The sequence below is a fragment of the Myotis yumanensis genome, unplaced genomic scaffold (assembly GCF_028538775.1).
Source record: "Myotis yumanensis isolate MYYU_CA2020_CCGP unplaced genomic scaffold, mMyoYum1.0.hap1 SCAF_4, whole genome shotgun sequence".
NCBI lineage: Eukaryota > Metazoa > Chordata > Mammalia > Chiroptera > Vespertilionidae > Myotis > Myotis yumanensis.
Genome location: NW_027223755.1, coordinates 3344519 through 3371538, shown reverse-complemented (window position 1 = coordinate 3371538; position 27020 = coordinate 3344519). Strand labels below are relative to the sequence as shown.

Here is a 27020-nt window from a genome sequence, read left to right as displayed (position 1 = left end):
AAACTCACCCTTAGAAAATGTTACCCGAAGCTGTGAATACTGGGGCATTACACAGACAATCTGAGTGCAATGGAGCCATCGGTTCTTGGCTTTTAAAACTATGCACTCAACACAACGCTTTCAAAGTTGTAGGGTTCATCCTGTTCGTCCCTATCCACCCTGCGCACCACTGCGTTAGCAGTACGGCGGCTGACACCAAAAGCTGGAGCATTCCATCAAACCCAGGTGCTCGTTCCCAGGTTTTGTTTTCCTAGAGAGTTTGAAATTTGGCCTGGAGATTCAGGGGTGATTATAAGACACTGGGATAATAGACTCTTATGTCTGAAGGAAGCCACCTTCCTTCTTCTTACTTTAACGGAGCTGGGAATAGGGATAGTAACTGTTGGTAACCCTGAGTTCATTCAGATGAATTTCTATTGTTTGTACTTTAGACACATTACAGATGTGGGTTAGTTAATTAGAAACTCAACCTTCAAGTTCAAGCAAATTTAATTAAATATCCTTTTGAATCTGAAATTGAGAGCAGTTTCTGTATTCTGAAAGGTCTTTTTTTTTTATAATGTGATTCATATTTATTTTCATAATTTGATTTTTTAATTATTGGATCCAGAGCGTCTTTTCTTTCACACCATTGTGTAGAGTTGGCAGTGGGAGTGAGGGCCGCCTGCGATAATAATGCTGAGAACCTTTTTAATAAAAATATTGAATCAATGCAAATGAAAGCACTACAAAATAATACTGAATGCAAACTGTAATTGAAAAATAAAACTTAAAAAATTGAATCAGCATGAGCTTGTCAGCTGTTTTATCAGCACAAATTCAGAGTTGTAATTGCTTATACATAGTTTCTCATATAGACATAACACATTAAATTGTACACATGAGGATAAGCAAAGTGGAACTTTAGAAGAATATGTGCACAGAGCTTAGTGAACTCCCCACTAAGCTCCTCCTGGCTGTTGTGTTCTTGGCTCATACGCACCAAGAATGTTCTCCCGTAAAACCCGGGGGACGTGCAGAGACCCACCTGCTATGGCCGCTTGCTCCTTGCTTTTCAGGAGGCACGCTCGTCTGACCACTGAAATAAATTGTCTCCTTGCTCTGTTCTTTTAAGGAGTCGAGACAAAATAGTGCAGTGGAAGAAGACTCGGAAGGGGACAACGACTCTGAGGAGTTCTATTATGGAGGACAGGTAGGCGCCCGGGGTCCCCGGCACCCGCTCTCCACGTAGCGATTCCGCCCGTGTCCCGTGGACGTCTGTGCCTGTGGTCCGCGATGCCCGCGTGGCCTTCAGGGCCTGTGGCTGACCAGGGCATCCGCACGGCTCGTCGCGTTCTCCTGTCCTACGCTTTTCAGAAGCTAAGGTGGCTCTTGCCGTTCTCCGACTGTCATCGTTCATGGACTTTGACACTGTCTTACTTCTCGATCGTGACTTTACACACAGCACTTCCTTATGCTTTTGACTTACGGTTCTTAAGCACACGGTGCTCGGTCCGTATTTTGAGATGATGACAGCTCTAACAAAGCATGGGTTGGCTCTCAAAAGAAATTTCAATCGTTGTACTGTTGATATTTGGCTCTGTTGACTAATGAGTTTGCCGACCACTGCACTAGACGTACAGTGGGGCCTTGACTTACGAGTTTAATTCATTCTGAGACCGAGCTCATTAAGGAGCTCATTAACTCAAATTACTCTATCAACTCAATGCAAAAAGTCGGCCGAGAGACAGCTGGTATCTCAAAAAACTCATTAGTCGGGACACTCGTAAGTCAAGGCCCCACTGTATGTGAGCCTAAGAACTTGGGAGGATATACAGCCGAATTACCTGTGTGTGTAAGCGAAGGAGACAGAGGAAGTGCCACCTCCAGAGCTGCCCAAGGGGTGGACGGCTCGGGGTGGGTTCTGTCCTCACCTGGCCCCTCTGACCCCCTCCCCGCAGGTGAACTACGATGGGGAGCTGCACAAGCACCCGCAGCTCGAGGCCGACCTGTCGGCGGTCCGGGAGATCTACGGGCCGCACGCGGTTTCTCTCAGGTAAACCGACGCCGCGGGGAATGAGAGTGACATCCGTCCGGTCAGGCGTGGGGGCCTCTGTGGGAGTTATCTCAGCGGGCGTTTTCTTGGGCTCAATGATACTGGAAAATATTGGGGAGACTGTGGCGCGTTCCTGCGTGTACAGGATGGCATCTTCGTGCCTGTATGGGTTGTGCATTTATTGTACGTAGTTTAAGATTCCATCGACTGCATTCAGATTCGTTAGCTAGGAGAGCTAGCTTTGGTAAAACCTCAGTCTTAAGTTGTGTCAGTGAGTTCCGATGTAGATTGGGCCAGCTGGGCCCACGTGTTACCATAACACTTCCATGCGAACAATACAAGGAAATAACGCTTGTCCACTGGTAACCACGCTCGCACTGGACTCTGCAACCTGGCCCCTCAGAACCAGGAAGGAAAAACCCTCCTAAACACGCACAGTGTTTATCTGAAGGGCATGCATTTTATTCTGCGGACACCTAGTATATTCTTTGGTGATACATTTCTAGACCGTTTTTACTCGTTTTCATCATTCAGAAGAGCCCACCCTCCTTCTTGGCCTCTCTTTTCTCTCCTTGATGTAAGAAGACCCCCCTGTACACCCTGGGGGTGTCCTCCCACGAGCCAGCTCGACTGCTGCAGGTTCCGGGTCTTTGCCCAAAGGCTCGTCTCCCGGGCCCGTGGGCTCCAGGGTCCCCGGCCTTTCCCCCCCAAACCCGAATCGGTCCAGCCAGGCTTCTTCCACTTGACTCTGGCCATTTGCACAGCCGTTTTCCCTCTCAGCCCCACTATAGTGTTCACTGGGGCCCCTGCCAGCACGCAGCTGTGCCTGGAGCCTCCTGGGCGCTCCCGTCGCCCTGGGCTCGGCCCTCACTCCCTGTCCTTCTCATGCCTGCAAGGTTTTGCTTTACCTCCTTCCCTCGAGACTGAATTCTGTGGGTGCTGGAGCGATGCCCGCTTCTGGTGTTTGCTGTGTTTTGGTTGGGTTTCAGTCCTGCTTGCATCCTGGCATTTGGTGTAGCGTGGGCCTGTCTGAATCTCAGGCTGTGGGTGCCGGCTGGTTCTCAGTGGCCGCCTCCGTGCGCTGGTTCCATTCCCTTCCCTGGACACAGCCAGGTTTTGCGATCGAACCAGCACTTTCCGTGGGGAAGTGCAGCAGCTGCAGTTGCTCCCTAATTCCAAATGCTTTGCCTGAACTGCAGAGGCGGAAGCCCAGACCCCCTGCAGCCGCGGAGCTGGGGCTGTACACCCCAGACCCCTCCCTCCCGCCTCCTGAGGCCTAGGAAGCCGAAATGGAGCGAGAGAGACTATATGGGAAAAGCAGATCTTTACAATTGTCCAAGTTTTAGCAAATGAGCTGCGATCGTTTCACTGCCGATCCCTCCCGTGGCTCCGGGGAGGGCTGTTCTGTGAGTGTTTCAGAGTGAGTGAGCGAAGGAGGCGGTAGGAACTATCAGCAAGTCGTCCAAAACAATGACTAATCTCACAACTTCAGTTGGACTTTGCTTGAAAGCTTAAAACTCTGATTGCAGTAACGTAACCCCCTCCCCCACTGAAAGGAAAAAGCCGGTGGGACAGGATTAACCGTACAAGACGGCACGGACTTCGGCATCTTCCTTTGAAGCACGTGGTCTTGTTGGAGGGTGAGCTTGGCCTATGTTGACTGCTTTCATAGGTCAGAACTTCTAAAAACACCTTAGTTCCATGCTGCCTAGACCTCAGGTATACTGTCACACATACATGGCATTGTTCGTGTTTTCTCTCAGCAAGCATTTATGAAACACCTAGGATAATCTCTGTCAGTATTTCCCATTATTGATAAGACTATGGATACTGTATCAACTGTTGAAATTAGATAACTATTTGGAGCTTTATTTAAATGAAGTCATAAATGGTTGTGCTTACCCCCCCCCCCCCCCCCCCTGCTTATGTCACTTACCCATTTTGATCCCATTCAATTCTCCATGAATGCAGGCCATGTTCTCGCCTGCTCCAGATTTCCTCTAGATTCTCTCCAGCTCCAGAGGGTGTTTCCAGAATAAACAGCCTCCCAGAGGCCTGAAGATGTGCAGGCGACTCCGCAGGACGAGTGTGATTTGCTCAGATGAGAAGGGATGTACCGTCTGCTCCCAGGCACTGAGGGCTGGACACGTGGGAAGGGGAGGGTCAGGCCTCAGGTCTGGGCCCATATTCCTTGTGAGGTTCCGAGTCTATTGAACACAGGCTGTTCTAATGAGCTGTTCTTTCACTTAATTGAGGTTTATAAGAACTTAATGGAGTTTGAAGAGCAAAAGTACCTCAATATGCATAATAGGCTATTTGGTGTCTTTTTTTTTTTGTTTAATGCGACATCTAACAAGGGGCAGCTAAGCACTTCTGAGTTCTCTGTAAGAGCCAGTCGCCTCCATGGAGGCAGACCCGTCGGGAAAGGGTGAAGGGGGGACAGGAAAAGCGCCCGAGGATGCATCTGTGACAGTCGGTTCTCTCCGCCCGCCCAGCCGTGTCCCTAGCAGCGCTGGTTGTGCGGAGCCACCCTCGTGAGCGGGTGACAGCTCTGACTCGGCTCCTGTGGGACAAAGGTCCGTGTGGACGTGATGAACCCGTGACTCGCCTGCACAGGTCTCACCTGGAGCCCTGCTACAGAAGGAGGACGTTTCATGTTTTTCAGTGAATTTACCACGTAGGCATGTACTTATTAAAAAAAACTCGCTTCGTGCCGTCTGAGAACAACGTGATCAACACCTTCAGGAAGGAAGGACTTACCAGCCTCGGGATTCCCACGGGCCGGGAGGGAAGGGATCCCGATCATTTGCCCGCGAGCTTTCAGACTCGCACCCCATATACAGTGCGCTTTGCTCGGTGACTTGCCCCCTCCCCTCAGTTCCAGTAAAAGGAGGATGAATGGGCAGGAATTCTAACACAAAGTGCCCTCAAAAACACACGTTCATAGGAAAATACGTTCCACGTACACGGTGGGCAGAGGAGGCTTACAGTGTGAGTATGTGAAACACGGTTTACTCCTGTGTTGCTATTCAGTCCTTATTGTCGTATTTTCCATGCGAACAGCCATCAGCCTACTCTGCTCACCCTGCTCTTGGATCAATAGGCCACTGAGCGCCCGGCGTCAGGGGTCAGCCTGGATGTTGCACTGGGTCACAGACCCGCGGGCAGGTCCTCTCGGCCTGAGTTCCAGGCGGACACGGCGCAGCAGGTCCTCCTGTGTCCCCCTCGTCTGCACATGTGTTCTGTCCTCCTGCCGTCACCTCCCCCGGGGATAAAGACAGGCGCGCACGAGGTGCTGTGGGTCCCCGTGAGCCCACGCCGGCCTTCAGGACAGTCAGGCCCCTGGTGTCACAGGTCAGCTGCACCCGCAGCTCACGCAGTCACTGGGAACGGGGATCGCTGGCATCGGAGAGCAGGGCAGCGCGGGGAGCTGCACACACGGCGCCCTTCCTGGTGATGCTCTGAAGTGAGGCCTGGAGACCAAGGGGAGTCTAGGGTCGGCACCTGCAGCCTCCAGTTAACGGCGAGCCCCTAACGCCCGCCTTAACGCCCTGCCTGCTCTGCTGCGCGGATGGAGGCCTTGGGAACCTTTAGTTCTTCTTCTTCTTTTTAAGAACTTGGTAGTGTTAGGAATTGGGAGGATACTGACTTTTAAGAAATCACATAAGGAATGCTTTAATGTTCGCATGGAGAGGTTGGTAAAAGGCCGTATGCGCCTTCCGATTCATTTCTTCGGGATAAACTTCTGTGGCAGCGTCTGGACATCTCTCTACGATGAGAAGGACTGTAGGTCGGGTCCTTCCTGGTCTTTCTTTCTGGTTTACCCCTGCCTGCCTCTCAGCATCCCAGGCCTGCCATCAGCAATAAGTCCACGCAGAATTTATTCTTCCCTGCGCACCTGGCAGAGATGGGCCAAAAGAGAAAATGCCTTTCGATGATGGGGCTGCGGGGAAGGGATCAGGGTGAAAACCTGGCTGATTTCATTATAAAGTGTGGTAACCCTTTAAAACAGCAATTAAACACTATACGTAGCGCAAGACTCCCAAGTATAGTCAGACCATTTGTTTTGCTCAATAATCCTGGAAATCGTTCTGTGAGAAGACAGATGCATGCAGATTTTTATCCAGGGAGCTATTTGTCAATATTTTTAGTGTAAAAAAAGAATGGAAAGCAACCTAATGATGTATTATTCAATTTTATTTATACAAATAGAGCCATTTAAATGTAAATTCAGAGCGGTTTAGAAAAATATTCCACAATATAGAAACAGCACTCATAGAAGAAGTGAAAGAGCAGGACAAAAATCTTTCCATGTTATATTACCTACCCTTAATATTTGTATATATATGCTATATGATATAGCATGTTACCCTCAGTATATTTTATGTTATATGATATAGTATGTTACCCTTAGTATATATTATATGATATAGTATGTCGCCCTTAATATATTATATGTTATATGATATAGCATGTTGCCCTTAATATATTGTATGTGTTATATGATATAGTATGTTACCTTTAATATAGTCTGTGTTATATGATATAATATGTTGCACTTAATATATTGTATGTTATATGATTTAGTATGTTGCCCTTAATATATTGTATGTGTTATATGATATAGTGTGTTACCCTTAATATAGTCTCTGTGTTATATGATATAGTGTGTTACCCTTAATATAGTCTATGTGTTAAATGATATAGCATGTTAATCCTAATATATTCTATGTGCTATATGATATAGAGCATATGGACGATACGGGAGTGAGGCAGAAGCAGAAGGGAGATCTCTGAATGATGGTGTTACAAGTTCCTTTTTGTTTGTTTTTCTATTTCTCATCTGATATAGGAGCCTATATGACCTTTGTAATCAGAAAAAGTACACGTTTTTAGAAAATACATAATTCATTTATAAAGTAAATTTTACCCACGACTTACAATTGACATATAAGTACTCTTTTTACTTTATTGGTTTTCCTATTTGTATTTTATTATTAAAAGGTATTTTAGTTCCCATGCTTTTTGGCGCTCCACTTGCTCCGTAAGTAGTATATTTGAACATTTCCCGCAGTAACGGGCAGTTGTGAAAAACTGTGTCAGTGTGTGCTATTCTTTAAGTGTTTCCTTATTCTTCAGTATTCATCTCCCCCGGATTTGTGCTGTCACGTACGTTTTCCAGGTGGGAGTTGGCGCCCGCTGTGATGTGGGGGATGGCGGTGGTCCCGGCTCCCTCACCCGCAGGGAAGTCCTCAGTCTGTGCCCCCATCACATCTCCGGGCGCTCTCTTTCTCACGCCTCACTGTGCATAGTCACTTCCTATGTTTACGATTAACGTGCCAGAGGTCAGGGTCAGAGCATCATGGCCACTGGCTGCGGCCCTGCCTGACAGCCCCTGAGCTTCAAATGGTGGGTGCTTTTTTAAAGGGTTGTTGGGGGGAACCACACGGCCAGCAAGGAGAATGTGTGGCAGCGAGTCTGTGTGGCCTGAATGCCTGGAAGAGTTACCATCTGGCTTTTCCAGGGAAGTTTGCTGAATCCAGAACAAGAGGCACAAAGAATGGTTCATGCGCTTGCGCCTTAGTCTTGTCTTCGTTTCTGTCTAATTTCATAACTAAGTTGGCATATTTTTATATCTCAATTTGCATATGGTTATAAAGGTTCTTACTCTGAAAAACACGGATGTTGTGACCCATGCTGTTTTAAAAAATCGCTGCGTGAATAATTTTTAGCCTTTCTTTTAACCTTTAAAAGTATTACTAGGAAAGAATGAAAAGTTCAGTTTTTTAAATAATGAAAATGTGCTCAGTGTTTGCATATATTTTTCAGGGGCGCATGTAGGAAGCGGGGAGGCTAAGTTTTTATACTTAAAATGCTGCAATTTGTCCTAGACCTCAAAAGTGAAAATACTGCCTGGATTCTTTCATTCATTGAATGACATGAACCATTTAGTCGTTAAAAATGCGTTCTCCGAATCCTGTGAAAGCGCCGCCGTGTCGTACTCTGTTAGCATTGCTCGGATGGACGTGTGATACCCTGGCGTTTTCATCGCGTACTTAACTATGTACCGGATACCGTGCTCAGCAGTGTTGAGGTTGGGCATGAACTCAGTACCTGGCTTTCCCACTGACATTTTAAAAAGTTTATTGTTGAAAGTATTGGAGGTGTCCCCCTTGTCCCTCCACTGACCCCTCCACCTCGCTGCCACCCCTCCCAAGCCTTCACCACACCATTGTCTGTGCCCATGGGTTGGGCAGAGATGCATCTAAGGTCTCCGCTGACTTCTTACCTGCCCTTGGACAATTTGTCCCTCCCTAAACCTCAGTGTTCTCATCTGCAAATGAGGACCGTAGTGGGATGCTTGTGGGAAGGCGATGGTGAGGCCCTAATAAGATCCCCCCTTACTGTCCCACCCGGTTTCCAACACAAAAGGTAGTTGATTGAATATTGAGCTGATGAAGCACCTGCATAAATGAATAGGACACACGTGAACAAGTCCCAGCTCCGTGTGGAGTGGGGGGCTGGCCGGCTCCATCACCTGGGGCCTCGGTTAGCGCCTCTGGGAGTGAGTGCATGTGATCACGTGCGTGTGAAGTCCTGAGCGCAGTTCTGGCACAAAGCGCCCACTGGGACTTGACCATTAACTTCTGTCATTTCTGCTCTCTCTATAGTTGGTTCCCTCACTGGGTGTAGCATGTGTAACCAGAATTTTATAAAAATACAAAACAGAGAGATTAGTATATACGGGGAACAGAAAAACCATTGTTTTATACTCTTTTGTTAACTTAACTTAAAAAAGCATGCTGGCTTGTGTCTCTCCCTGGCCTGGAAAAATGCTGGTCTTCATGACATCTTAGTGTGGCATGTACCTGCTGTTACTTGCTTTAATGTTGATGTGTCAGACTTTCAGAGCTGCCTGTGAGAACAGCGACAGTTACATGGCAGGCACCTCGACCGCTTTCAGAGCCACTGGTGTCTAACACGGAAGGAAAATTCCTAGACACGTTACTGGGGCAGTAACCCCCCACCCCGCCCCCCCTTCACCTGTCAGAAACTCCTTTCAGTCCCTAGAAGCAGTTCTGCGCTCTTAGGGAGCACAGTGAGAGAGGCGAGTCAGGTGGGAAGACTTTAACTTGCTCCAGAGAACAGGGGCGTTCGAACCTGTGAACCAAACAGCTCTTGGATTGACACACGCACGTTCCGGCGGCCAAAGGTGGGAAGTTGTCTAGATGGATCCAGTAGGTCTAGGAGAGGCAGCCCAACCACATGGAGTCAGTTAATTCAGGTCCACAGGCATGTCCGAGCTCTCTGGACGTCAGGGACAAGGGCTCATGATTAATTTTTTAATATAAAATAACCTAGGACACCCCGTCTTTTAAGGAAATTGAAAATATTGACGTTAATCTCTGCTTCCAGGGAGTATGGAGCCATTGACGACGTAGATATTGATCTGCATGTCGATGTCAGCTTTCTTGATGTAAGTATCAATTCATGCAACGTGACCGCTACCTTTAAAAAATGCTTATTTTTATGGGAGGAAATCTAATTTTTGCTATAATGCTATTAGTAATGAATTGGCTTTTTCAGAGCGATTTATGAAAAAATGCTATGACTGGTTGAAGAATCAGATTATATATATATATATATATATATATATATATATATATATATATTTGTGTTGGTTTTTAAATATCCTCTGAAATTTGCAGTCTCTTAGTACAGTACTTCAGTATTTCTTAAGTTTTCATTTTTATTTTCATGTGAAAAGGCAAAGATTAAAAGTACATTGGTTTTCTTTTCACAAACCGTAGGTTTTACGATAATTTGTAGGCCTTAATGATTTATGCATTTCTTCAAAATAAGTTAAAAATATTTTTTAATTGGGAAAATACGTCTAGGCTCTACAAGATGACTAATTCATCTTTAAAATATATTTATTTGCACAGGAGGAGATTGCTGTGGCTTGGGAAGTGATTCGAACAGAACCTATAATTGTCCGACTACACTGCTCACTTACACAGTATTTAAATGGCCCAGGTTGACTTTATTTCTCTATTATTTTGAGTATTTAGTTGTGTGTTGTGCATTGAACAAGATGACTGTGCATTTGGTAATTCTGAGAGTAATTGCAGCTATCTTGATAATGACATTTAAGTACAATTGCATCCTGACAAAGATGGTTTACTGCCAATATGACTACTAGAAAGAGAAGCATGTACCATTTAGTTGTATAGATTTCAGAAGTTGACACGTGTCTGTGAAATAAGCACATTAGTACCGAAAAGAGAACTTTGCGTATAGTAGAAGCTCAAATTCTGTCTCTGATCCTGAGATTTAATGTTAATGTATGTTTCTCTCACCTCTGAATCCTGATGAACTCAGCCTCAGTGTAACATATTTCTGGTTTTGAAAATGGAGATCATCATAATAGTTTTTGTACTGTGGTCCCTTAACCGATGACTTTGCTGTTTCTCAACTGACAGCTGTTTACGACAAAGGGCCCTGCTATAAATCTTTGCGAGACTTCCTGGATTGAATTCCTTTTTCCCCGCCTACTAACTTAGGCGCACCTGCACACACACACAGACACACAGACACACAGACACACACACACACACACACACACACAGACACACACCAGTTCTCTGCTGCTGCCTGACAAACCACTCCAAAACGTAGTGGCTTAAAACAGCTCCTCTCTCACCATTCTTCAAGGTTCAGCTGGGCAGCCCCTGCTTGGAGTTGCCCAGGGTTTGCAGTCAGACAGATGGTGGGTGAGGCCCGTGTCACTCAAGGCTCCACTAGGCTGGATGCTCAGGACGCTGGCCTTTCAGATCCGTAGCCATTGTCGCAGGTGTCCCCTCGGAGCTCAGCTGGGGCTCTTGACTGGAGAGTCTGCCTTGCGTCTGATTCTTTATGGGGGTTGGGATTCCTGTAGCCCAGCGGTTCTCAACCTGTGGGTTGCGACCCCTTTGGCGGTCGAACGACCCCTTCACAGGGGTCGCCTAAGACCATCCTGCATATCAGATATTTTCATGACAATTCATAGCAGTAGCAACATTACAGTTATGAAGGAGCAACGAAGATAATTTTATGGTTGGGTCACAACATGAGGAACTGTATTTAAAGGCCAGAAGGTTGAGAACCACTGCTGTAGCTTGATAATGGGTCCAGCCCAAGTGATCCAAGAGACACCTGGCCCGAGGCCCGGTGGGTCTTCCTCTGTTCTCTGTTCATCAGAGGAAGAGCCCTCCCAGAACCCAGGGCCAGGGCGGAGATGGCCGCTGGCCAGGCTGCTGCCACCCCTCACCTGCCATGCAGGCTCCGCTGTGGCCTCTGCACCATGTCCCTCAGGCACGGCCAGGACCTCACACCTACTGTTCCTTTTCACGTAAGAAAGAAAGCCGTCCTTTCCAGCTTATGAAGTGCACAGGAGCAGCTCTCATTCTGAAAATGCTTCCATAGTCACCTCTTTCCTTTTTAAAAAAAAATTTTTTTGTTGATTTCAGAGAGGAAGGGAGAAAGAGAGATAGAAACATCAGTGATGGGAGAGAATCATTGATCGGCTGCCTCCAGCACGCCCCCCACTTGGGAATCGAGTCTGCAACCTGGGAATGTGCCCTGACCTGGAATCGAACCGTGACCTCCTGGTTCATAGGCCTCCGTTCAATCACCGAGCCACACCGGCCAGGCTGGTCACCTCTTTTCCATATTTGTATGACATGTTCTACTTAAATAAGCAATCCTCAATACAAGTCACAGAGTAAGTTATGTGACTTAATGTTAGGCAAAGACAAATAGATGTTTTTTCATTTTGTTTATTTCAAATATAAATAAAGGTAATAAAGAAGAAGAATGATTACTCATAATCCTGCTATGCTGAGAAAACGGTAAATAGTTTGTTTTCCGTACGTGCCTGGTTGGCTTGCATAAATCGGCATTGAGTCAGTAAGGAGTTATGCATCGTCATGTCCTCAGCCTCTCCCTCCAGTCACTAAACCTTCTAAAACGGGGAGATTTGTGGGATCTGCGCAGTGTTCCAGCCTGTCGCCGCGCTCTGCTCTCTTTAGCGATTGAAAGGCGCCACGTAGTTTTACTCTGATGGTGAAAGGAAAATAAGCCCTTGTCAGAGCGTTTGGTTCTGCGTTACCGGGTCAGAGCGTGTTTGGTTCTGCGTTACCGGGTCAGAGCGTGTTTGGTTCTGCGTTACCGGGTCAGAGCGTTTGGTTCTGCGTTACCGGGTCAGAGCGTGTTTGGTTCTGAGTTACCGGGTCAGAGCGTGTTTGGTTCTGAGTTACCGGGTCAGAGCGTGTTTGGTTCTGAGTTACCTGGGTCAGAGCGTGTTTGGTTCTGAGTTACCGGGTCAGAGCGTGTTTGGTTCTGCGTTACCGGGTCAGAGCGTGTTTGGTTCTGCGTTACCGGGTCAGAGCGTGTTTGGTTCTGAGTTACTGGGTCAGAGCGTGTTTGGTTCTGCGTTACCTGGGTCAGAGCGTGTTTGGTTCTGCGTTACCGGGGTCAGAGCGTGTTTGGTTCTGAGTTACCGGGTCAGAGCGTGTTTGGTTCTGAGTTACCGGGTCAGAGCGTGTTTGGTTCTGCGTTACCGGGTCAGAGCGTGTTTGGTTCTGAGTTACCGGGTCAGAGCGTGTTTGGTTCTGAGTTACCGGGTCAGAGCGTGTTTGGTTCTGCGTTACCGGGGTCAGAGCGTGTTTGGTTCTGAGTTACCTGGGTCAGAGCGTGTTTGGTTCTGAGTTACCTGGGTCAGAGCGTGTTTGGTTCTGAGTTACCGGGTCAGAGCGTGTTTGGTTCTGAGTTACCTGGGTCAGAGCGTGTTTGGTTCTGCGTTACCGGGGTCAGAGCGTGTTTGGTTCTGCGTTACCGGGTCAGAGCGTGTTTGTTTCTGAGTTACCGGGTCAGAGCGTGTTTGGTTCTGCGTTACCGGGTCAGAGCGTGTTTGGTTCTGAGTTACCTGGGTCAGAGCGTGTTTGGTTCTGAGTTACCGGGTCAGAGCGTGTTTGGTTCTGCGTTACCGGGGTCAGAGCGTGTTTGGTTCTGAGTTACCGGGGTCAGAGCGTGTTTGGTTCTGCGTTACCTGGGTCAGAGCGTGTTTGGTTCTGAGTTACCGGGGTCAGAGCGTGTTTGGTTCTGAGTTACTGGGGTCAGAGCGTGTTTGGTTCTGAGTTATGGGGGTCAGAGCGTGTTTGGTTCTGAGTTACCAGGTTAGGAACAAAACTGGGTCAGTTCACCTGTTCCCCCAACTCCACGCTGAGAGAACGGGCATGCCTTTATGTAGTCTTACCGCCGATGCTCATTTTTAAATATAACCTTTGATTCTAGGCAGGGATTCCCCATCACATTATCTCTTTAAAGACTTGTCATGATTGCCTGGTTTTATAAATATTGTACCAATTATATGTCAGTTCATGTTTAGGTGGTTTTACCGCTCAGTGTCACTTACTTAGCGTTAGAACTCCGCCATCATTTCATTTTTTCATCTCTGTTAGTTGATTTACATATTTAATCGTTTGTCAACCAAAGGAACATGAGGGTTATGCTTTGTCTTTTCATACCTGAGAACGACCCCTTGTCTTGTGAACAAGACCAGCTTGACCAAGTATAACCTGATGGGGTCCTAATAGTTCCCCCCAAAAGCAAAAATGCCCTAGAAAAAATGACGCTAGTTTCTATCTGAAAGTGTTTGAATTTTGTTTCTTTGTAAGAAAACTCTTTTGGTTTGGTTTGTGTTTGTTATATGTATTTACTAGGCTATTTTTTCTCTTCATACGGGTTTCCAATTGATAGACTGAAATCACCTGAACAACTTTGATGAAGTTCTTGGCTGTTCCTCCGCTATCCGCTCGCCTTGATGAGCATAGACGGGGTCTGACGCCTCTGTCTTCCATCTTTCGTCATCTGTCTTAGCCCTTCATCCTTCACCCCGAGAATTTATAACTTTATTTCACTCAGCGAATGTTTTCAGGATTCAGCCTTTGATTGAATGTCCCCTCTGTTTTTAATGTGACTCCCATCCTTCCCGATCCTGCTTCCTCTTTCCCATTAATCGCATCCATTTTATTTATGCAACGTTATTCTAAATGTTGTTGGGAGCACAAATCACGAATCCTCCAAGATTGATTATTTTATTCCCGGAGGTGGGGTTTTGCTTTGCTCAGTGTTGAAGCAGGTGTTGAAATGCACTTCTTTCAGAAATTAGTGTGATTTGGGCCTAATTTCTTCCATTAAGAAGACGGAAGAGAGAATCCACACTCGCTGTCCTGTGGGTACACGAGCTCTGACAGTGGAGGGGGCTGTGACTCTCTCTGTTGATGCCGCACCCCACCCCCCTGCACCTGCCCTCCCTGGCGTCTTCAGGCTTCACGGCTGACCGCTCACCTGGGCTTCCCCATCAGACACAGAGCCGCTGTGTCTCCCCCTGGATCCCACCTGTGCCCGCCCTTTGGTGTGATGGATGTGGGATGCCTGGGCCCAGTGTCCTTGCCTCAGGCTGGAGAACTGCGTGGTGTGGTTGATGCTCCAGTGTTACCCTCAGGCCAGGCCCAAGCTGAGACCTGACCCTCTTCCTGCCTTCCTCCCCCTCCTCCCACCCCCTATGGTTTCTGTCCTGGGAGCAATGCCATAGTGAACTCCTTACCCCCAAGTCTCCGCTCAGGGTCTAGATGGGGGTTACGGGCGAGGAAGAGGTCAGCATCTGCTTTGGGAGGCAGCTGCCAGCCCAGCCCTTTGGGGCACTGCCCTGGGCACATGGCTCCGCCCTCCACCTGCCCCCTTTTCCGAGATGTGTTCACGGTGGTCCGCCTTAGCTTCCTCCTCTTTCAGAGAATGAGGCGTTTGGGGCCAGGGCCCCTTTACATGGTTCCATTCGTTCTATTTGTAGGAAAATCCTGGAAGCATCTCACACGGGGTGGTGTTTTTTCAGGCGTCTGCTCCTGTGCCGCTTCCCTAATGGTTAGGGCGAGGCAGGTACAGGCGGTGGCCTTACATTGTCCTGGGACCACATTTCCCCAGAGGCATTCTCCCTGAGGGGCAACATGATTTAAAACGGGCGTTAACGTGAAATACAGGACATCAGCAAGAGGCAATCATACTACAAAGGAACATAGAGCTTATCATTCCAGAAAAACAATTAGGTTTCATTTCACTTTATGACTTGGGTTATTGCAGAAAAATAAAAAAGTGAGGAAGTGTCGCTTGGCTGTTTTGTATTGTGTCTTCGAGGGTCTCAGCATTTAGAGTAAAAGTAGCCGGCAGGAAAGGTAGGGCTGATCCCAGGTGTAGGCTGACCTAGTTCAGAGTTCCTTTTGAAAAGCGTGTCCCCAGGCTCTGGGAACGTATGAGTAAGACTCGTGTGAGCTCCTCTGATGCTGTGTCTGGGAGTGAACAGGAATGACAAGAACTGAAGAGGTGCACTTCCTTGAAATCAAAAATAAGGGTTATTTTCATTGTGCACAGGGAAATGCACTTTAAAAAGACGCTAGTGTTATGCTTTCTATAAGGCTGTATGTTTTTTCCAGAATTGCTGGAATTTTAAGTCTAGTTTCTGACCTTAAGGACAGGGAAGCTTTTACTTTGAAGAGGTAAACAACTAACTTGAAAATGTTTTTCTGTGCAAATCATTCTATTTTTGGTGCCTCTTGTGTTTACACGATCAAGGTATTAGAATAATTTCCTCGTATCTTAAGCAGCCCTTCCCAACCAAAATTATAAGAGACAAGGAAAAATTGAATGACTTCCACCTTTTTTAAAATATGAAAACACTTTACGGGTTTTATCTGTGAAATACTCTTTAAAACCATTGAATGATGGGTGGTAGGTGACTTTTCTGAGAGGTTATTAATTTCACACACACAGTTATTAACGCACAGAATTGCGTGTATCTGGTAAAAATATGAAGCCCATGACAGGGCCTGCAGTGAACAGAAGTCGCCTGTGCCTTACTCTCATGCTCCGTTATTTTATTCCAGAAGAAGGTGTACGTATAGCCCTGGCCGTGGCTCAGTTGGTTGGAGCATCATCCATATACCAAAAAGGGTGGCCGGTTCCGTTCCTGGTCAGGGCACATGCCTCGGTTTGGGTTCAACTCCTGGTAGGGGTGCCTACAGGAGGAAACCAGCTGATGTTTCTCTTTCACAGTGATCTCTCTCCGTTTATCTCTATCTCCTTTCCTCTCTAAAAATTAATAAAAACATATTCTTGGGTGAGAATGTAATAAAAAGGTGTATGTGCCTCTCTTTTCCACTGAAAGAATGGTGTTCACTGTCCTACACATTGCTGTTTACAATTAATATGTTTTTTTAAGATCATTCTTCATTATTATACGCATTATACATTTATCTATACACATGTTATACCTTAGTATATAGCATAATGATCAAGAATGATGTTCAAGGTATCTGTATAGAAAGCATCAAAGAGATGGATAGCACTGTGTTCCCTATTTCTAAACGTAGAAGAATATTTCTAAATATTCATATTACGTAATGTATACACATGTATGTATCTAGCATTTCTTCCATGTACACGCACACACGGAGTTACATCTATTCCTTCCCAGTTTCCTGGCTGGTTGGCTTTCACCTTCACGTGGTGACTGATGTTTCTCTTTTCAGTGCCCACTGTCGATGTCTTTCAGATTTCCACCAAAGAGCGGTTCGGATTGGGGCACCAGCTGAAAAAGTGAGTTTTCCGCAGAGTGAGAACTCCGTGTCTGTTCAGGGAGCGGGTTCGAAGCTGCTCACCGCTGCCCCCGTGTGTTCAGGAAGCGCTCTTCCCCGGGCGCCTGGGGAGGAGCTCCCCGCGATGCTGGAGCTGAGTGGGCACTAGGTTGGCAGAGCGATGCTGGAACCCCGGCTCCTCCCGCTGCTCCCCAGGTGGCTCTGATAATGCTATTGCAGTGACTTATTTTTTAATATATATATTTTTATTTTTGACAGTACTACAGATGTCCCCCATCCCTTCCTTTTGCCCTCCTCCGCCCAGCCCCGACCCCCCTCACCCAGGCCTTCACCACACTGTTTTCTGTGTCCATGGGCAATGCATATAAGTATGTAAGTTCTTTGGTTTAAATTTTGTCGCAATCTTGGATTAAAAAAACCTTCAAAAAATTAAGTGTGAAATGAAAATCTTCCCTTGTCCTGAGCTCAGAGGAGAATTTACTACGAACTGGAATTATGCACCGTTGGCCACGGGTTTACACCTTCTTTTCTCGCTACCTCTGCAGCTGAAAAGACCCCAAATGCTTCCTCCCGCCCGCGGCAGCCTGAGCTGACCTCAGCTAACTGGCTGGCCAGGGTGGGGCCGTGGGTCTGAGAGCTGTGCGTTCTGGTCAGCTGAGCTGGTTGGGTAAGATCTGAAGGGCAGTGAGAAATTCGTGTCGGCTTAGTGCCAAGAGCCACACCTGTCTTTTTGAACATCACACGCTCACAGATGTCAGTTGGTGTTTGAAAACGCAGGTTCGGTCCCTCTGCCATTTCATCACCCGGGCTCACTGGCGGATGTTGTCTCCTCACTTTATTTGTGACCATGTGCAATGATAGCTGCTTTCTGCGGGTGTCCTGAGAATTAAAGAGAAAATGTCTGCACTTGAGGTTCATATTTTCCTTCCTGGAATATTGTCAATTATGAACAAGTAATGGTACCATTTCCTGTTGCCAAGCAGCCTGTGCTACAAATCACCGAAAAGAACGTGAACAACAAGCAATGCAGAGTTGACCTGAAGGGCAATCAAAGTGTTTCGGTTGTTGCTCACATAACGTTTCACTGTCAAGGTTCCTTCTACGTGAATATCCGCCCTGAAGGGCCCACTGTGCCCTGGGAGGTGGGCGCAGAGAGGGTGCTGCGCTGGGCCCGTCTCCGGAACAGTGCCGCCCACGCCCACCGGGCGCAGTCCTTCCCGTGGGCAGGGCAGGGGGCCCTGCTCAAACGCACTGAGATCGGTGACCAAATTCCCGCCTCATGATGGTCACTCGGGTTTTTTAAAAAACCCGCCCTGTTTACAGGTGAAGTGAGCGGTGCTGACGGTGACAGGGGCTGGTTTGTTACTTAGGACCCGACAGCTCTGTTTTTTACTTCCACAAAGGAAACCACATGAGCAAATCCAGTAAAGAGAAACTGACGTTGCTAATAAATGGAATTGTAACTACAGTGGGGCCTTGACTTACGAGTGTCCTGACTAATGAGTTTTTCGAGATAGGAGCCGTCTCTCGGCTGATTTTTTGCTTTGAGTTGCGAGCTAAAATTCGGGGTACGAGCCAGCTTCAGATACCCCACCACTAGTTGGTGCAGCGAACGTACAGTGAACGCCACAACATCAGCCCAGCATCACGTGTCTCACTCGTTCACTTTTTGATTTGACATACGAGTAATTTGAATTACGAGCTCCATCTCCAAACAAATTAAACTTGTAAGTCAAAGCCCCACTGTATTAACAAAAGATTTTTCAAACTGCTTCCTGGCAACAACAAAATAATTCAGATTCCCTCAGCCTGGCCTGCGCCCTCTCGCAATCCGGGACCCCTCGGGGGCTGTAGCCATGTGCCAAGTGGCAGGCGGCCTGGGAGGAGCCTGAGCGGGGGCGGGCGCCGCGCTGCTTATGCTCATCCTGGTCCCCTGCGCCTGCCACCGCCGCTTGGCAGCGCTGCTGCGGAGTCCAGAGAGGCCCCCACCACAGCTGCGCTCGCCAGCTGTGAGCCCAGCTTCTATCTGAGCGGTGCTCCCCCTGTGGGAGCGCACTGACTACCAGGGGGCAGCTCCTGTGTTGAGCGTCTGCTCCCTGGTGGTCAGTGCAGGTCATAGCAACCGGTCGTTCGAGTCATTCCAAATGACCAGAAAGACAGGTTGACTGGTTGCTATGATGCACACTGACCACCCGGGGGCAGATGCTCAATGCCAGAGCTGTCCCCTGGTGGTCAGTGCACTCTCCCGCAGCCAACCTCCCATGGCCGGCCAACCTCCCAGGGCCCCTCCCTCCGGTTGGCCAAACTCCCGCAGCCCCGATTGGCCCCGATTGCTGGCCAGGCTGAGGGACCCCACCCGTGCACTAATTTGTGCACCATGCCTCTAGTAGTTTTTATAAATCTTTCTTTATCCTCCTCCTTTTATCAGTTCTTCTGTCATTTATATTTTTTAATTATATCACAGTAATTTATTAATAATTCATAAAATCATAAAAATTTCTGTAGGATGCTTTCTACATACAAAAACATCTTGTGTGATTCTAACATAGCATCTCCCCGGTCACTACTGCGCGTCTGTTTCCCTTTGGTAAACGCATTCTCTATGTAATTAACACCCAGATCTCATTGTCAGTGGCCTCGGCACGTGGTAACAGACTCCCTTTGGTTGACAGGATCATGCAGACCTTCGTCACCCAGCAGTGGAAGCAGAGCAAAGACAAGCCCAGCTGCCTGCACGGCAAGAAGCTGTCGGAGAGGAAGGTGAAGTCCCCCCTGCACTTGTTTTCTACCCTGCGCAGGTGGGTACCGCATCCTGCCCAGGGCGAAGGGCTGGGCTGGCCACTCTGGGACTCAGGTCCCAGCGTCCTTTCTGTTCTTTCTCTTGACACTTCCAAGAATGGGCCAGGCACACAGATATCCAGCAGAGTTTTGTTTCTTTTTTTTTAAAAAAAAAATATTTCTTTATTGAGTTCAGAGAGGAAGGGAGAAGGAGAGAAAGATAGAAACATCAATGATGAGAGAGAATCATTGATCGGCTGCCTCCTGCACACCCTCCACTGGGGATCGAGCCTGCAACCCAGACATGTGCCCTTGGCTGGAATAGAACCTGGAACCCATCGGTCCGCAGGCTGACACTCTATCCACTGAGCCAAGCCGGCTAGGGCCAGAGTTTTGTTTCTTAAATGGACTCACATTGCATCCGTGGCTTTGTAATCGCAGTTTCCTCCACCTACAGCAGCTCCGTGTAGGGCTCTGGGATAAGTAGGAGAGGGAAGTCCTGGTAACCTGTTTTGCTTTTCAGGGAAAACACATTCCAGTTCCTGTGGTCTTTCCACAGCTGTGGCTGGGCGAGCTGTGTGGTGGGGGGCTGTGGGGTGGGGGGCTGTGGGGTGAGGGCTGTGTGGTGGGGGGCTGTGTGTGTGGGGCTGTGTGGTGTGCACACTAGGTGGGGTGTGTCACGCAGCTGGGCTGATGGGGCCTGGCCAGGGCCCTCCGTGGTCAGGTCTCCCCGGGACCCTGCACTCACTGTGGTTCCATTTTGAAGGTCGCCCAGCTACCCGCCCCCCGGCTGCGGGAAGAGCAAGTCCAAGCTGAAGGCCGAGCAGGACGGGATCTCCAAGACGCACAAGCTGCTGCGGAGGACTTGCTCCAGCGCCGTCAAGGCCGAGGACTGCGCCCCCAAGGCGCCCCGGCCCTTCGGCCGCTCCCTGTCCAGCGACCCCAGGGCCGAGCAGGCCGTGAGCTCCCTCAAGTCGCACAAACTCCTGGCCCGGCCCTGCCCCGCCACCCCCAGGCCGGAGGACTGCGTCCCCCTCAAGCCCCACAAGCTCTTGACTCGCTCCTGCTCGGGGGACCCGCGCTGCGAGCCCGGCGGGAAGCCCCAGCGCCTGCTGGGCAGGTCCTACCCCAGCGGCCTCCGCGTGGAGGAACTGTACGGCCTCAAGGCCCACCGGCTGCTCGGCAAGGCCCCCGCTGGTGCCCCCAAGGCATCCCGGACCGAGTCCGGCCCGGAGCCCAGCGAGGGCAGGCGGCTCTCCCTCACCTCAGGGCTCATGGGCATCCTCACGCCCTCCTCCTCCCAGCCCGCTGTGCGTAACTTTCATCTTTAGTTCAAGGTTAATCGGGGTGGCAGGGAGGGTTCTGGGCATTGGCAGGGAACTGGTAGAGGAAAGCAGCGCGATCCTGTTGTTTTTTAAAAATCTGTGGGTTTTGTAAGTATTGTGCATAGCGGGCGTTTGCAACTGATGCTGGGATGTCTATCTACACTAACAAAAGAGAAAGATGCTATTGACCGTACCTTCGCAACACCCACCAGCCAATCAGAAGTGAGTATGCAAATTAACCCAACGAAGATGGCGGGTTAATCTGCATACGCAGGCGCTGAGCAGCTGGGGGCGGGGTGGCCACTTAAGTGCACACGGGCACCAACGGCCTGGGTCCCAGGGATGGGAGTCCTCAGGACCCAGTCCGCAATGAGCCTGTAGGCCTGCACGTAGGCCCAGAGCAGCCGGGGTCCCGGAATGACCACTGGCCACTCTGGGCCTGCATGCGCAGGCGCTGAGCAGCTGGGGGCGGGAACATCCCGGGACCCAGGCGCTCTGAGCTGGCACGCACGCAAGCGTCCCCCACAGCGAGCGAGCAGACAATAGGGCCCTGCTTGCCCCTGGCCTGGCAGCGAGGGGCAAGCAGTCCCCTGCAGGGCCTGCACAGAGAGCTGACACCAGGGCCAGCAGTGGCATCAAGCAGGCAGGTCGCAGAGAACAGAGAACCATGGGGAGCAGGCCTAAGCCGTCAGTAGGACATCCCCTGAGGGCTACCAGATTGGAGAGGGTGCAGGTCAGGCTGAGGGACACCCCCCCCCCCCATGCACGAATTTCATGCACTGGGCCCCTAGTGTTGATTATATTTGTCTTAAGAAAATGTATTTGAACATATTGGTACTTTGAGGTAGACGTCCCTTCAAGCGCATTCTTTTTTTTTTTTTTTTTTAAATATATTTTATTGATTTTTTTACAGAGAGGAAAGGAGAGAGACAGAGAGCTAGAAACATCGATGAGAGAGAAACATCGATCAGCTGCCTCCTGCACACCCCCCACTGGGGATGTGCCCACAACCCAGGTACATGCCCTTTACCGGAATCGAACCCGGGACCCTTCAGTCCGCAGGCCAACGCTCTATCCACTGAGCCAAACCGGCTTCGGCCAAGCGCATTCTTACCAAAACTTCTTAGGGCCTGTAGGGTATCATGTCAGGGGGTTCACAGAGCATCTCCTTACACAGGCTGAAAGTTTGATGTTTTGTGAAGTGGGCGGAGCCGATCTCTAGTTTTCTCACCTAAGTGGTGGGAGTACAAGGCTTGTCTAATAATGAACTTCAGGTGATGTCCTTCCTGTCGTGTCTAAGAGGAAAGCTGGGCCACTAGCACCATTGCTTGTGGCGAGGAGCAGCATTCGTGGCGGTAGCTCTGCCTCACCTGAAGCTGCTCCTGCTGTCTGTAACCCCCCAAGTCACTTAATCCTGAAGCTGCTTTATTGGGGGTGCGGGGTGGGGGCGGTGAGGAAGGGGGGATGAATGTATTAAAAGTTAACTTTGGGTGGTGTTCACTGGGAGTCAGTCTTACACAAAATTTACCTCTGGAGGGATCTGCCTTAGAGTCCATTTCAGGTAAAGAAACAGACCTATCTTATGTATTTCATTTACTTAAAATAGTGGACACAATGTTTTGTTTGCTTTTGGTGAGTGTGTGTCTGTGCTGGGGCGGCTGTATTTAGCTCTTGACTGTGCACATGGAAACACCTAGCCATAGATGAAACCGCAGAAAGAAAAGATTTGTTTTTAGAAAGTTGTGTTTCTTGTATACATTTATTTCCAAAATTAAATTGTACACTTCACCATAAGATTATATTTGTGTTAAGAGAATGTATTGAAACATATTGGTAATTTTATGTAGACATCCCTTAAAGCCCATTTCTTACCAAAACTTATTAGGGCGTTTGGGACATAATGAGTTACGCAGAAGAAAGTTATCTAAGTTTCACCTGTTAGTTACAGCCAGGAAAGGTAGTCTCAGACTTTCTGCACAAGAGGGTGTCTGCATGGCCTCCTGCCTGGTGAAGCCGAAGCATCATGTAAGAGGCCAGTGTTGTCCGCTTCTCAGTGCCCGTCTTCACTGTCTTTGGAGGAAGAATTTTACAATCTGATTGTAAAATAAGATGGAGATGCTCTACAGTGGTTCTCAACCTTCTGGCCCTTTAAATACAGTTCCTCATGTTGTGACCCAACCATAACATTACTTTCGTTGCTACTTCATAACTGTAATGTTGCTACTGTTATGAATCGTCATGTAAATATCTGAGATGCAGGATGGTCTTAGGCGACCCCTGTGAAAGGGTCGTTTGACCGCCAAAGGGGTCGCGACCCACAGGTTGAGAACCGCTGCTCTATGAGGAGGTGGGAGCGTTTGACACCGAGTAATAGAGGAAATAAGTGTTTGTGATGATGTGAAGATGCCAGTCATTTTACTGGAAGGTCAGGAAGGAGGCATGTTCACTTAGTTCAAACAAAGGTTCATGGCAGAAAGTGTCCTGTCGCACAGGGACTCCGCCACCTCCATGTCAGATCAGTGACTCAGCTCCTGCTACAGGTGATCTTAGGAAGGGCACGTCTGCTTCCGTTCACGGCTGCGCAAAGCCGAAGGCCGTAATCTGCCTATTTCCCCATTCTAAAGAATTGTTTTGTTCTTCTGCTTTGCTTTTTACAGCCAAATGGTGCCAAATGCGTTCCCATCCGAGACCGCGGCTTCCTCGTGCAGGTAGGAGCCCAGCACTCACCCGCTGGAGAGCGACTTTGGCTGTGGGGGGGCGGGGGTGAGGGCGTCATGTCTCTTGTCAGCCCCACCTCATTCCCTCCCTGTGGCTCCCCGCAGACCATCGAGTTCGCGGAGCAGCGGATCCCCGTGTTGAACGAGCACTGCGTGGTGTGCGACGAGCGGCACGTGTTCCTGAACGGCCCGATGCTCAGGGTCAGTGTCCGTGGGGGCGGTTGGGGGGGAGTGGGGATGTCAGGGAAGGAGGAAGGCAGAAAACGGAATCGTGAAAAGCTGCACTGACAGTAAATACTCTTTGTTGAGTAGATTATCTCATAGGTAAAGGGGTATAATTTTGACCACGGAGTCCCTGTGTCTGAAGGAATCCATGTCAGAGCGAGTCCTGTCATGTCAGGAACATATTTTGTTCACGTGCCTGTATTTCCTGCATGTGCCTGTCATCTCTCTTGTTTATCTGTGCGTGTCTCATAGGTCACCTGTCAGGCACATGTGGGTGAACAGGGAGACAGAACTTGTAAACAGCATTTCTTCAAAGCCACACAATTTAAGATGCTGACTATAGAGAGGAGAGGGTGGTCTGTATTGCAGTTAGAAGAGTTGTATAGGAGCTTGCAGAAAATCACTAAAATTTCAAAAGATGCAACTCACGGACAAATTCAGGGGGTGATTGAGGGGGTACAGAAATAAGAAGCCATGTGCATTTTGGGGAGAATTATCTAATTTCAAGCTTTGTTTATATTTCTTTTATTGAGGTTAAATTTGGTAAGAAATGCATAACATGTAGTTCACTATGTTAATATGTACAGTTCAGTGGTGCTTAGTATGGTCACCCTGTTGTACAACCATTACCGCTCTGTCATTCCAGAACATTCCCGCCACCCATAAAAGAGCCCTGTAGCTTAGTGGTCACTCCCCATTTCCCCTCCCCTCACCCCCTGCCGACCACTCGTTTATTTTCTATCTCCAAGAATTGGCTTGTTCTGGGCTTTTCATGTCAATGGAACCTTGTGTTCTGTGGCCTTTGTTTGGGGTTCTCTTACTTAGTGTAATGTTTTCAAGGTCCATCCACGTGGCGTGGATCTGTACTTTATTCCTTCTATGGCGGGATAATGTAGTGTATGGATGTTCGACATTTGCTTATCTATCATCGGTTACTGGAATTATTGGGACATATGTTAACTCAGTTTAACTTTTTGAGGAACTACCAAACGTTTTTGACCGTTTCATATTCCTACCGACAGAGTATGATGGTTCCAGTTTCTCCACATCTTCGCCAGCATAGCTAGCTATCACTTGGTTTTATGTTGCTGTAGTTCAGACTGGTATCTAAGGAAATCAGAAAAATTACTTTGGTATCTTAGATAGGAAGGTAAGTGACCTATGAAATCAGATCACGAAATGAAAATTTTAAAAGAAATCTCATTTTCATGCCCGGGTGGTGTGGCTCAGTGGTTGAGCATCGACCTAGGAACCAGGAGGTCACGGTTCGATTCCTGGTCAGGACACATGCCTGGGTTGCAGGCTCGATCCCTAGTTTGGGGCGTGCAGGAGGCAGCCGATCAGTGATTCTCTTTCACCATTGATGTTTCTATCTCTCTCTCCCTTCCCTGCCTCTCTGAAATGAAAAAAAATATATTAAAAAAAACAAAAACAAAAACCCCCCAAACATTTCATTTTCAAAAGAAGAGGACAAAAGAGGAAAATTCTGCCCTTTGATTCTGTTAGAAATTTCACCTAACTCAGGGTCACTCATTTTCTCTCTTTCTTACATTAATTGCAGTAGTTTCACTAGAATTTTAATAGAAATGTGTGAAAATTATTAGAAATATAGTTTCTTATGGAGTGCTAATAAACTGACTCATTGATCACACATTCAATCCATACAACACGTTACAGACTAATAAATCCCAGAGATACAAGAACAAGTTCTAACCCAATCAGAGATTCAACAGATTAGATAAAATTCTTGGGTTTTCATAGATCTAATGTCACATGTGTTAGCTATTTCTATTTCTGAATTTACCCTGTTGCTTACATATTTTCTCTTTTCTCCAAACCTGTTTTTATTATATGACAAAAGTCTCTCAAAAATTCCTAGAGTGTAATCTGCGTGTGCTGTTCTGCCCCTTTCCTCCGGTCTGGGCCAGCAGGTCACAGTTTCTACTACACGGGGAGCTAGACTTCCTCCTTAGAAATACCAGACACCCCAGTTTTCTCTTTGTTTACGAAGTTCATAAACGCCACTCCCGGGCTTGCACTCTGCCAGGGAGCACTTCTGCTCTGCACCCACATTAACACCAGGAACATTGTCCAGAGATGCCCGACTGTCCAATTTGGCTTCGGAAGTTTGGATCTTGATCAGAAAACCAAACCCAGACCAGATCATTGGTTCCGGACGTTTTGGGACCAACTGGAGTGTTAACACGGCAACTGCCTTAAAGATGCTTTCAAATGCGAGCTACACGGCTCGTGTTTTTGCAAAGCAGGACAGCTTCCCTGACCGAGCCGGCCACCGTGTTATCCTCTGAACTCGGCGTGCCCCTCTCTCTGCCGCACGCGCCTGCACACGCCAGCCCGGGTCAGTGCGGTGGCTCTTCTCGGCTCCCTGCACGCGAGCTGCTGAGCTCCTGGAGGAAACCGCGTGGCTGTGTGGGTCGTGGTCCTGCAAAGCGGGAAGCCTGCCGTGGACACGTGGCTGCATCCGTGTGTCCCTGGTTCGGAGTCCTTCCCGCTCCCCACAGCAGCTCCTGATGGGAGCACTGACCTCGCTCACGGCTCCAGCCATGTGCCCGGGGCCGATCCCCTGCCCTGGGGGGACCGGTCCGCGCTGGGAGTCCGTTCTCTCCACGTGAGAAGGCCCCGTCCTGCTAAGGCCGAGTCAACTGAGGAACCTGAGACGCTATAGTCTTGTGTATCCAACCTTAGTGTGGACCTCAGACCAAGTTCATCCCTGAAGCTCTTATCTTCAGGGTGAAATGAACCCGGTGACAATGTGGTCCTACTTTAAGGTGTTCCATGAAAACTCTTGAGAAACGAGCCCGTGGATAGACCTGGGTATGTCACCTTTCACCGCCTGAGAGAATAGCCAGGTCTCCTTGTATGAGGTCTGACTTCAATATTTGAAAAATGGATGAAAAAGCACATTCTATACCAGCCGTGGGCAAACTACGGCCCGCGGGCCGGATCCGGCCCGTTTGAGATGAATAAAACTAAAAAAAAAAAAAGACCGTACCCTTTTATGTAATGATGTTTACTTTGAATTTATATTAGTTCACACAAACACTCCATCCATGCTTTTGTTCCGGCCTTCCGGTCCAGTTTAAGAACCCATTGTGGCCCTTGAGTCAAAAAGTTTGCCCACCCCTGTTCTAGAAGCTTCCCTGTTTCCCCACATGCTTCAAGGTCTGAAATACAGGCTAACCTTAAGTAAAAATCATACCAAGAATAGTTCAAAAATGTGATTTTTTTT

General features: G+C 48.4%; 1 protein-coding gene across 1 annotated transcript in view; it reads left to right on the top strand.

The window, feature by feature from the left end:
* The window catches only part of PARP8 (poly(ADP-ribose) polymerase family member 8), a 129149-nt gene that overhangs the window by 74447 nt on the left and 27682 nt on the right, over positions 1 to 27020 (top strand). The window contains exons 6-14 of the mRNA XM_070411761.1: positions 1115 to 1192; positions 1941 to 2035; positions 9452 to 9512; positions 9982 to 10072; positions 16660 to 16726; positions 19398 to 19523; positions 20270 to 20813; positions 23486 to 23536; positions 23651 to 23746. Of these exons, the coding sequence (XP_070267862.1) occupies positions 1115 to 1192; positions 1941 to 2035; positions 9452 to 9512; positions 9982 to 10072; positions 16660 to 16726; positions 19398 to 19523; positions 20270 to 20813; positions 23486 to 23536; positions 23651 to 23746 (1209 nt within the window). The remainder of the gene's footprint in view (positions 1 to 1114; positions 1193 to 1940; positions 2036 to 9451; positions 9513 to 9981; positions 10073 to 16659; positions 16727 to 19397; positions 19524 to 20269; positions 20814 to 23485; positions 23537 to 23650; positions 23747 to 27020) is intronic.